The 13,133-nt window shown below is 33.1% G+C and overlaps 1 protein-coding gene across 1 annotated transcript in view; it reads left to right on the top strand.

Annotated features, from left to right (window-relative positions):
• Positions 1 to 13,133, top strand: part of LOC134276045 (uncharacterized) — a 55,195-nt gene that overhangs the window by 13,826 nt on the left and 28,236 nt on the right. Inside the window, exon 2 of the mRNA XM_062758327.1 lies at positions 590 to 802. Coding sequence (XP_062614311.1) covers positions 613 to 802 — 190 coding nt within the window. The 5' untranslated portion in view covers positions 590 to 612. The remainder of the gene's footprint in view (positions 1 to 589; positions 803 to 13,133) is intronic.

The following is a 13,133-nucleotide window of genomic DNA, read 5'->3' as shown; positions in this document are numbered from 1 at the left end:
TAAATGTCCTGATATCTACTGTTTAAAAGATATGACCACAGTAAAAGTTCAAAAATTTTGTGTAAAAGTATGTCGAACTCAAAGGTCAATGTCAAAGATGGTGGTACCTTAAGAAAGGTTTTGTCACAAGGAATACACACGTGAAATATGAATGTCACAGCTTCGCTAAATCAAAAGTTATGGGCAAGGTTAAAGTTTTTGCGGACAAACAGACAGAGGGACAGCTAGACAGACAGACAGACGGACGGACACGACAAAAACTATATACCCCCGAAACCCCCGCGCTATGGCCAATGAGTCTTTTGTTTTATTTTCTGTCCTAGGTTTCCAAATAGGATTGATTCGACTACTTTTTTTAAAACATGTATTGAAAAAAACGTTTGCAATATTTTGCAAATCATGTTTTCTACTACCAACTCATAAATTTCAAGAAATTTTTTGTTATCTAGAATAATTTAGATATATTCATTGGTTAAATATAAGGTATTACTCTTTACAACCGTGTTCATAGCTTTCAGTTCATGTATGTACATTTCTAACCATTTGAATTACAACACAATTTAACGTAATTTTTTAATGATGCTTGTAGGAGATGTCATATCTTTCTGTGCTATGAACAAGTATGCCACAGTTGCTGATGGTTTAAATGCTGCCCACTTTATCAACTGCTCAGATCCTAGCCCAGAACAATCACACTACATTCAGGAGTGTCCCTACCCTGAATTGTTTTCTATTGAGACTAAAAGCTGTCAAGACTTCAGGATGGTACCGACAGACTCAAGGATGGTTCCACAGGCACCATGTAGGTGAATTATATATATATGGAATATTTCGATAATACAGTGATCTTTTTTGTTTCCGTTTTATTAGCTCACCTGAGACGAAAGCTCAAGTGAGCTTTTCTGATCACATTTTGTCCGGAGTCCGTCCGTCTGTAAACTTTTCACATTTTCGACTTCTTCTCAGGAACCGCTGGGCCAATTTCAACCAAACTTGCCACAAAGCATCCTTGGGTGAAGGGGATTCAAATTTGTTCAAATGAAGGGCCACGCCCACACTCAAGGGGAGATAATTAGGAATTAATGAAAATTTGGTGGCATGATTTAAAAATCTTCTCAAGAACCACTGTGCCAGGAAAGATGAAACTTATGAGGAAACATCCTCAGGTAGTGTAGATTCAAGTTTGTTCAAATCATGACCCCCGGGGGTAGGGCGTGGCCAAAATGGCCGACCAAAGTTTTTCATAGAAATATATAGGAAAATTCTTTTAAAATCTTCTCAAGAACGACAAAGCTATAATTCATCATATTTATATGGAAGCATCCTCAGGTAGTGTAGATTCAAGTTTGTTCAAATCATGACCTCGGTTCGAGGGCGGGGCCAAAATGGCCGACCAAAGTCTTACATAGAAATTTATAGGAAAATTCTTTAAAAATCTTCTTCTCAAGAATAGCAAAGCCATAATTTATCATATTCATATGGAAACATGCTCAGGTAGTGTAGATTCAAGTTTGTTCAAATCATGACCCCGGGGGAGGGCGGGGCCATAATGGCCGACCAAAGTTTAACATATTTTTAAAAATCATCTTCTCAAGAATAGTAAAACCATGACTGATCATGGGATTACCTTTGGATGTAAACTTTTCAATAATAAACCGATTTCTACTTTTTCCTAGCCACAGTGCTCAGATGAGCGTTGTGGCCCATGGGCCTCTTGTTAGTCTTAAGAGTCACTCGGGTGACCTATTGCTATTTGTTTTTGTCCGTCGGAAACCGTAGTAGATAGACCAAGTCTTTCTAAATAGAAACTTTAAACCAAAAGTCTCTATCGAGACTGTGGATCTACTGGTTTGTACTTATAACAAAAGAAGAGAAAAGTTGCAGTCTTTACAACAGCAATAAATAGAACGATAGTCCTTGATAAAGTCTCCTTTTGTGGCAAGACTGCAATAAGACTACAACTATGGGAGTAGCTTTAAAAACAAAATAGAGAATTTTCAATTTAGTTACCATGGCAATATCATTCATCAAAATCTAAAAACAAAAAGGACAATTATGTATCTCAGTAAAGTCTACTTGTGTGTTAAGTTATATTGAAATTAATAATTAATCAGATGAAGACTGTAGGAAGAGTAGCATTTTATAAGGATTTCACAGAAATTGCTTTAGTAACTATGGCAACATTTTTCATTAAAATCAAAAACTTATATACAGCAGTATGCATCTTAGTGTAGATTTCTTGTGCACTAACATATACTGAAATTAAACCAAAACTGTAGGAAGAGTAACATTTTAAAAGTATCTCAAAGAAATTTCTATTTTTGGTAACGACAGCAACACTGTTCATCGGAATCAAAACCCTATGTATTTTAGTAGGGTGTTACTAAAACGTGGAATAGAAAAGGGAACGGAAAGGAAAACGGAATATATTATTTGAGATTAAATCACTTAAAATACACAAACTTTATCATAAACTATATATCTTATACAGTCATATTAAATGCCCCATTATTAAATACAAGATGATTTAGTCATGTTCAGTCTCTTATTCACAAAAATAGCTGACATAGCAGTGACGTCGAATCGGATTTGAAAGAGCGACAGAATTGAACTTACTTGGAAAGAATTTGACAAGTGAAAAAAGAAGACAATTGTTGATAAAGGACACGGGTGCTTGACCTCTTGATCTCTTTTTACCTATCTCTTCAAAAATAAAAATTCTCTAAACTATAATAATATGTTATTATTATAGGTTCATCACGGTCGCCATCTTGATTTTGTTTTCAGTTCATCTACTTCACCTCGATTTTTAGTCTACAATGTGTTTAAAATTACGGGTACAACCGTTTCTTCAAAGTACATGTACTTACTTTAAATATGCATGTACTTTCGGGCAATTCACTAGCGATTCAAAATGCTCCTTAAAGAAGCTATTACAAATAAAACGCAGCAAAGAACTATATTCGGTATATTGCATATCTTTGCCCCCACCGAAGTCAAATTTTGAAAAAATTCTTAAAATGTGCTAATTGTATTAATTGTAAGAGAAATATAAATTGATAAATCATATAATAGTTTCAAAGCACAGGCACTTGTTTCGGGAATAAATTTTAACCCATAGAATAATAATATCACAAGGTATCTCAAGGTATCTAACTCCGATTTACACCGAGTACCCCCCTCCCTTAGAATCGCGCTCATTTACACTTTCAGAGGAAATGCACGGGTAAACTGTTTTCTACGATAATTTATATACACAACCGTATCTAATATGCTTGTCTTTATTTTCATTATCTCCGTAATCAGCTTCAAAACTCTGCTCGCCGAGTGGAAAGTGAAACTCAACCATAGAATGATATGTTCTAGTCTCGGGCAAAGAATTAGACCTCGAATTTGATCAGCTAAAAATCTGTTTCTAAAAATACATCGGAAAAACATCGTGGTCTTTTTATGGAAAATAAGTCACTATGAAATTTTATTTATTTAATGCAATATCTAAAATTTGGAATTGAATTTTTAAACCCACGCATTCTTCAAATTTTCTCTTTGCCCGAGATTAGCACATACCGTTTTATGGTTTAGTTCGACTTTTTGTTTTGACGGTGTTTACGGAGATTAAAGAAAACAAAGACAAACAAGCTATATATGGTTGTGTAGATAAATTATCATAGAAGACATAGGTATAAAAATTTTGCCACTGCCTTTTCTCTGAAAGTGTAAATGAGCGCGATTCTAAGGGAGGGGGGTACTCGGTGTAAATTGGAGTTAGATACCTTGTGTTATTATTATACTATGGGTCAAAAATTTATTTCAGAAACAAGTGCCCGTGTTTCAAAGTTGGTTACTGACAATTTTTGTTTTTATGACATCACAAACTAGTGGGATTTTGTATAATTAAAAAAAAAAAGAATGGACAGAAATTCAACAATTTTAGCTACAGAATTTATAGAGCGCAGGTCTGCTCAGGAACCATATCAACATATTTCATTGATACATTTTTCTGTAGAAATCGTGAAAATTTCAAATTTACGTCACTTTCATGACGTCATTTCAAACATATGACGTCATTGCTTATGAAAATATTCGATGCCTTGAAGTCAGCATATCTCCCTGTTTTAGAACATAGTTAAATATTTCTCCGTCAAAGTTTGATTTTTGAGGCAAATATTGGTTATTACCGAATAAAGTTTTTTTAGCGATCTCCGCACCCTCGGTAAAATGCCAAAATTAAATCGCTAAAAATTCTGCTTATAGATAGTTTTCAGTAGACCCATATTAACAAGAGCTATTTCCCATTGGCCACCATCTTAACGGTCAACCTGTTTATTTTCCCTCTTTGTCCTACCAAATATAAGGGGGTATAGCAGAAATATTTGGGGGAAAATCTTTATGAAATAAACATTATGAAATAAAGGAGACTTTAAGAAATGTATATTTTAAAGAAAAACAATGCTTCCCATCCAACAATTTCCAGTATAAAAAGTTAAAGTTGGTTGAATAATGAAGGAATATGAGCATGTTGACCCCCAATATGGCGGCCAACGTGAAATAACTCTTATTAATTTAGGTCTACTGAAAACTATCTATACGGTATATACAAGATTTAATAAATCAATTTTTGGTGTGGCTGGGGGTCCCTATCCCGACGCCAAACTACACGTACCACCGCCCCTTTCAAGATTCTCTGATTCGCCACAGCTTAAATAATCTAAATGACAAAACTAGTTAGTTTTGTCTATACATTGTACATACAAATAGATGTATGTACACTCAAGTTTAATTTTCTTCCTTTTTCAAGACAATATCTTTTAAATGAATGAGCTTTCCTAAAAAAAAGAATTTGTACGAAACGTTCAGAAGGATACTGAGGATTTGAGTATAGTCAGTATGTATTCATTAGATCGGGGTATAACGACTTCTAGTTGGACGACCATTGTTCATTTCTCTTAGGCTTAACCCATATTGTAATTTATTTCACTTTTCTATACGCAAGTACAATAAGGAAAAAGAACTCAGATCTGTTGATCTATTTGGGGATCGGGTGGAGGAACCAACCCCCACCCCCGGAATTTGCAGTTTTGTGGAAGTATATACGACACCAACTAATAATGATCTTGGATTCCTCTGGAAAACGCGGAATCTTGTTGTAATGGTATAAGAATATATAATACTATATACATAAGTGTTTATACTTTTAAACAGTAAACAATTTTAATTTACATTTTTATAATATCAGTTTTGAAAGGTAGAATGCGCATTGCCAAATTTACTTGTATCTGATGTACAGAAATTGTGTCAAGAAAACGGTTCAGCTTTGATGATGTATTATCCATTTTCCTCGGCAAGTTATCTCTCTAATCAGAGGTATATTACACTTTAACTAGGGTCTCGAATATACTTTAAAGCAAATCTTACACATTCATTTAGCATATACTTTAAAATGATAGATATACTGAAAGATTTGGGAAAAACATTTCGTCGTAAAATCTTGGGTTGTGTCTTTAACAAACATCTCAAAATTTATTTTACCGTCCTTACACGGATTCATCTATACTCAAAAAAAAGGAACGCATATTGTTTTACTCATCAAAGAAATTTAAATTTTGAAAAAGTATATGGAACAACTGCCTTTTTTATCATTGGATACCTGTGATCTATCTAAAGGAAAACATTGGGTTTTAAAACCCAAATGTTGAATTATTTCCCTTGAATAATCATGTTTATGAAAATAGTGTTTTTCACATTTTGTAAATCGGGGGTCTATTTTCATTGATATTTTGGATTTAGAGAAATAATAAACACTCATATTAAACCCATATTTAAGATTTAATAACAAAGTTGATGCTGCAATTTCACGCCCTAACAAAGATGAACGCAACACGGACTAACTATGATGATAACCGGAGCTACAGGTGTTTGCAACTGCATTTAGTGTTCATCAATCGGCTTTGCAGTGGTTTAACCTACGTCTCCACCAGCTAAGAACACGGATAACAGACCAAAAACTGCGTTGGCGTCGGAAGCAAATTGAAAGTAGGGGGGCTAAGTGTAAAAAAAAATTATACCTTCAAAAAAAAAAAAAAAAACCTAACAAGCAAAAACAAAAACAAAAACAACCCCCCCCCCAAGGCAAATGTCCATTTCTCAAACACGAAAATCCCATTTCGTGTGTGTGTGTGTGGGGGGGGGGGGGTTAGGTTCGAACTTCAGTACCAAAATTTTTTTCCAAACACCACCACAAATCGGAAACCCACTAGAATTGAGATGTCGCACAGTACATATTGTTATGCCCCTTGAATTTGGGGACGATCAAAATGACATCAACTTGACTTTTCAATTTGCAACATAGGACATATTTGATATTTATCACAACACAAATCACTTAAATAAAATAAGATTTAAACTGAAAACTTAGATTTTCTTATTAATCTGGATATGCGTTTCTTTTTTTTTGTGGTGAGTATATATTATATGTTTGTGTATATTCAGGTATTACACTGTAAAACTATCCAATTATTGGGCAATCTTAGTTTAATCTTTCACTGTAGAGTTTATATGCCAAGAATTATTGAGCTTTGGCAGCTTATAATACTTCATGGTAGAGGATATGTCGCACATTAAAAGTAGGATGCTCCGATCCTTTAATTAAGATGCTATGACCAAATATGGCAAAATCGTGTTTGGCTCAAACCTAGAATCATTTTTAACTTGGGCAATTAATGCATCTTAGGAAGATGTTGCGTCGCCCCCAAATTTAGAATATTCAAAGCACTGTTTAAGTATTTTATGATTTGCCATGTAATTGTACCTAATTAGTGTTTAATTCAAGTTGTAAGAAACCGTTCAAGATATTATTATAAAACTTAGTATGTTGATACGTACATGTATCGGTGAGAGCTCAACCGCATCTATATACGGGTGAAACACAATATAGGGGCGCATTAAGAATACCACATTGTTATACATGATTTTAAGAAAAGTTATTTTCTTTACATGCAATTTATCATAATTCATTTATAACAATTCTTATAAAGGACTTATGTGCAAAATTTTGTTGATCAAACCTTAAGAAAATTTAAGTAAATGCAAAAAATGTACCCAAAAAATGACTTTTTTCAGCGTTATGCGGTTGCCTTTGAAATTATAGCATTTTCATCTTAAATAATTGTTAAATATCATACATTTTCATGCCAATGATCATTATCAGACTTAAGAATTTTTTTGACAAGTTACATGTACTTTGGTGCTTGAATTTTCAGGATTGAATAACAACTTTTGAAGATATGAAAGAAAATGTAATAGGGGAGCAATGTTATACATTTTTCACAATTTACCTCTCTCATTAAACCAAATAAAAATAATGTCCATATCATTTATTTTTTCAGATTTCTGTCGAAAATCACAGTATTGATGCTCTGTTGCAACCACTATTGAAATAACGACCACTATTGAAATAATTATATCAATAGTGGTTGAGAGTGCATTTCAATAGCAAACATAGTTAGTAACCACTATTGAAATACGATCACTATTGAAATAATTATATCATTAGTGGTTAAGAATGCATTTCAATAGAAAACAGTTAGTAACCACTATTGAAATACGACCACTATTGAAATAATTATATCAACAGTGGTTGAGATGCATTTCAATAACAGACATAGTTAGTAACCACTATTGAAATACGACCACTATTGAAATAATTATTTCAATAGTGGGTGAGAGTGCATTTCTATATATTAACCATAGGTTTCAACTACTATTGAAATACGAGCACTACTGAAATAATTATTTAATACATGTAGTTGGTGATAGTGCATTTCAATATGGTAATCATAGGTTTCAACCACTATTGAAATACTACCAGTATAGAAAGAAAAGTTTCACCACCTCAGCAACGTTTGAAGAAGGATATGGAGATAACGAACAGTATTCAATCTCAAAGTCCATAAAACAATACAAAATAAGAGCAGAGCAAACACGGACCCCCGAAACATCAGAGGTGGGATCAGGTGCCATGAAGGAGTGAGCATCCCCTGCCGACCGGTCACACCCGCCGTGTGTAAAATAATTATTTCAATATATATTGGATCGTTCAAAGCACTATTGAAATCAAAGATTTTATCCATATTGAAATCTTTATTTCAAAAGTGAACATTGTTTCAATGGTGGTTGCAACCTATGTTTGTTATTGAAATGGATATCATCCACTATTGAGATAATTATTTCAATAGTAGTCGTATTTCAATAGTGGTTACTATCTATGTTTGTTGTTGAAATGCACCCTCAACCATTGAAATAATTATTTCAAAAGTTGTCGTATTTCAATAGTGGTTATTACCTGTACTTGTTATTGAAATGCACTCTCAACCACTAATGAAATAATTATTTCAATAGTTGTCGTATTTCAGTAGTGGTTATTACCTATGTTTGTTATTGAAATGCACTCTCAACCACTATTGATATAATATTAATTATTTCAATAGTGGTTGTATTTCAGTAGTGGTTATTTCCTATGTTTGTTATTGAAATGTACTCTCAACCACTACTGATATGATTATTTCAATGGTGGTTGTATTTCAATAGTGGTTACTAACTATGTTTGCTATTGAAATACACTCTCAACCACTATTGATATAATAATTTCAATAGTGATTGCTATTTCAATAGTGGTTGCAACAATGCTCTGTTACTTACAAAAAAAAGTTGGGTTATGTAACCATTGTAATTAAATTTCATCATGTTTTATGTAGAAAATTAAGTTTTTACAAAAAACTGTAGTGTCCGTAACCACTTAAATGATGTGAAATTGGAAGGCTCTATAAATATCTAAAATAATTTCCTACAGGCATTTCATATAGATGCTGAGATGTGTTGAAATTTTCCTGATCGTCACCACTGTTTCTCTGGTATCATCACAAATGTGGTTACGGACACTACAAAATCCTGTAGTGTCCGTAACATGTACTTGAGGCAGTTTGAAACAGGCTGTGTTAAAACACTAATGCTAGTCTACTCACAAAGGTCAGAGGTTTGTTTAACAAGTAAATCAATGTACTTTATTTTTCTCCCTCACTTTGATAATGCAGCTAATTTGGGAAACCCAGATTGCACCATTTCCATAAACAAGATCCTTGGTGTTACATCACCTTGATTTTGGCAGATGCCGTTGACATCCTAGGATTTAAGTCAAATAGCATGTCATTATTTTTTCATTGTTTAAGTCAACTGGTTTTACATTTACGAAAATCTTATTGGAATTCCTCTATTTAAGGTTAAGTTTCATTCTATTTTAAATAACTTGTAGAGTGTGTAGTGTCCGTAATCAAAAGTTGATAGATGAAATATCTTTTTTTTTTCCTCCATAAAATTTACAGATAAATTTTTGAACAGTGTATTATTAAATTTAGAGATGAAAAGGTGTTTATTAGCTGGAATTCTTTTAGATCATGTGTTTTTTTTCTTTACTGCAAGTACTAGAATAATGACTGGACACCCACAATGACATAAAAATAGTTAAAAATTATTATCACAAGTTACATAACCCATATTTTTTTTTTGATATATTCTTCAATTGTCTAGTTGCTTATTAGGTAATATCTTAAAATGTGTTAAATACAAGTAAATTTGTATTCAAACGTTAAACAGTGGGGAAGTAATTTGGTTACGGACACTACAAAAAAATTTCAAAAAAGAAAGCAACTAAAATTACACCAATTTCAGATAAAGTATTGTATATACTGTATATTGTATATATTGTATAAACTGCTTGAAGAAAAATAGAATGCTTCACAGAATAAAAAAAATAAATTAAAGAAATATTAGTGAGCTTTATTCTTCAAAATTTGACTTTTCTACTTGCACATAACACCTGTATAAAGTTACGCGTGTATATATTTATTCAAAGTATATTGGTTATGGCATGCTTTTATCAGACGAAGTTGAGATCTGAAGAATAAAAAAAAATCGGGAGAAACTGAAACGAGAAAAGAAATGCTGAAAAAAGGTTAGGAAAAGGGTTGAAAAACATAAACTTCATCCTCAAGCCTGTGAAAAATTAAAGTATTGTGTAGTGTCCGTAACCCTTAAATTTGGTTAATTGACTTCATTGATCAGTGTACCTAGACTCTAAAAAGTTTTCATAAAACTTTAGTGAATTAGAGAACTTTTTTCTGCACTTCAGTTATATACCGGGTAGTTATGTGAAAAAAGGAAGTTTCAGGATTTCCTAAATTGGATTTTTTTCCTATTGGCATTAATTCTGCAAGTAAATTGTTTTTACTTGAAACAATATTTAATTTTCATGCACTTTGTATTCAATAATCATTTGAATCTGATTTCTAATAGTTCAGATCTAGATGTTTATAAAATGTTTTTTTTACCACAAACCAAAAACCATTCATAAAAATTTGGGTCTTGTAGTGTCTGTAACTTATTGAAGCTATAAAATTATTTTAGAAAATTTATAAAAATGAAATTTCCTATTTTAATGGAAGTATTTATATTTCAACAAAGGCATAAAAATATTATTTATAGATAGCTCTTTCTTTATTTATATTGGTTTTAAAGAGTTTACATAAATTGAAATACAACCATTTTAAATAAAAATGTACGAAGTAAGAACTGTTTTCATTTTAAAGTATAATGCCACCTTTTTAGTCCAACTTTTGTCCATATTTAGTAATTTATATGTTGTTTGTTTTTGAGCAGTTGAAAAAATTAAAGTTTATAAACAGTTTTCAATATTTATTTCAAAGAAAACAACACTTGTGTCCGTAACCTGTGAAATTGAGGTTATTATCAGCTTGTAAAAAACAAAGTTCTGATGTGAATTTCATATAACCGTTTATGTTTCAGATCCTTTAGATACTCTACTTTTTAGAAAAAAAAATATTTTTGAGGCAAAATAAAGACGTCAATTTTTTTTCCCCAACTGCAACCTTACTGTTCCCTTTATTGTGTTTCACCCGAAACGTTTCACTTTAAACTTTTTTGTGACCTTGACCTCGCCTTTTAAAAAATTGCATAGCATTTATAATGAGTGGACATGTATCCAGTTAATGATTGATTCATGATTTCAGTGTAGGAAGGCATGATATATCAATCATTTTTGTTCGAGCATCTCTGATAAAGCAGCTCTTATCGATATCTCAAACTAAATTCATACGGATAATGTATCCAGTGATGAACACTACCCGGCTTGCTTTGGATATTGCGTCCGACCTTCATTTTCTAGATGAGTGTACAGTTTAATTTTTAGCCCACCTGAGCTGAAAGCTCAAATGAGCTCTTCTGATTACCCGTTGTCCGTCTTTAACCTTTCACATTTTCGACTTCTTCTCAAGAACCACTGGACCAATTTTGACCAAACTTGGTTCAAAGCATTCTTGGGTGAGGGGGAGTTTAAATTATTAAAATAAAGGGCCAAGTCTCATTCAATGGGAAAATAATCAAGAAAAGTCACAATAGGGTTGGGTCATCAAAAATCTTCTTAAGGACAGATGATACAAACTTTTGTCAAAGATTTCGAAAATAACAACTAGGGTCATGTTTAAATGAATGAAATGAATAACTTTCACCGCGTAGTTTTTAATTTTATACCCCCGCTCCAAAGGAGAGGGGGGTATACTGTTTTACCCTTGTGTGTCTGTCTGTTAGTCTGTCCGTAACAAATTTTCGTCGCAGTTCTTAGCAACTACTCATTGTAGATGCTTCAAAGTTTAACACAATCTTCTCTGAGGCATGCCATACAGTGGGATACATTTTTGTTCAAATTCGATGTCAGCTTCCTGTTTGTCTGTGCGTCTGTCCGTTTAATACATAACAAATTTTCGTCGCAGTTTTCTCAGCAAATGCTCATCGTAGATGCTTCAAATTTAAACACAATCTTTTCTGAGGTATGCCATACGGTGGGATACATTTTTGTTCAAATTCGATGTCAGCTTCCTGTTTGTGCGTGCGTCTGTCCGTTTAATATATAACGTCGCAGTTTTCTCAGCAACTACTCATCGTAGATGCTTCAAATTTTAACACAATCTTCTCTGAGGCATGCCATACGGTGGGATACATTTTTGTTAAAATCCGAGGTCAACTTCTTGTTTGTCTGTGCGTCTGTCCGTTTCATACATAACAAATTTTCGTCGCAGTTTTATCAGCAACTACTCATTGTAGATGCTTCGAATTTTAACACTTCTCTCATCTCTGAGGCATGCCATATGGTTGGATACATTTTTGTTCAAATCTGATGTCAGATTCCTGTTTGTATGTGCATCTGTCTGTTTCATACATAACAAATTTTCGTCGCAGTTTTCTCATCAACTATTCAATTTCAGATGCTTGAAATTTTAGTACACTCTTTGTTGAGGCATGCCATATGGTGGGATTAACTTTGATATGAATCTGATGTCAACTTCACATTTTTCTGTGCATCTGCCTGTAACTGAAATTGTGTATGTTAACATGATAGTGTTTATTTACATCAAGGCGGGGGGTATTACTAGTGAGCATTGGCTTACAGATTTCTTGTTTTTCAAATTTTCACAAAAACGGAATTTAAAGTGAAAAATATTTATATGGATTTAAGAGGATGGTTTCAGAAGGGCAGACTTTTGAACATCACGGAAGGTTTACAATTTCTAAAATATATTCTAGAAATTTATTATTTGCATCATATGCAATAAAATAAGGCGAAAAATATATGTACCAATCCAGGCATCTATTTTTTGTTTGTATCATATGTCTAAAGAACCACTGAGACAGAAAAGCTGAATCTTATGTGGAAACATCCTGGGATATTAATCAAATGAAGACCCCGGGGGGTAGGGCGGGACCACAATAGGGAATACAATTTTACATTGAAATATATAGGAAACCTATCGGAAACTGCTGGACCAGAAAAGCTGAGACCTATGTGGAAGCATCCTGGGGTAGTGTAATTTCTAAATTGTTCAAATCATGACCCCCAAGGGTCGGGCGGGGCCACAATAAGGAATCCAAAGTTTTACATTGAAACATATAGTGGATAATAATAAAAATATTATTCTCAAGAACCACAGGACAAGAAAAGCTGAAACTTATAGAAGAATTCTGAGGTAGGTGTAGATTCTAAATTGTTCAAATCAAGAACCCTGGGG

The sequence above is a fragment of the Saccostrea cucullata genome, unplaced genomic scaffold, assembly GCF_032062105.1.
Source record: "Saccostrea cucullata isolate Sc308-1 unplaced genomic scaffold, CSIRO_AGI_Scuc_v1 ctg1318, whole genome shotgun sequence".
NCBI lineage: Eukaryota > Metazoa > Mollusca > Bivalvia > Ostreida > Ostreidae > Saccostrea > Saccostrea cuccullata.
This window is presented reverse-complemented; position numbering and strand designations above follow the sequence as displayed.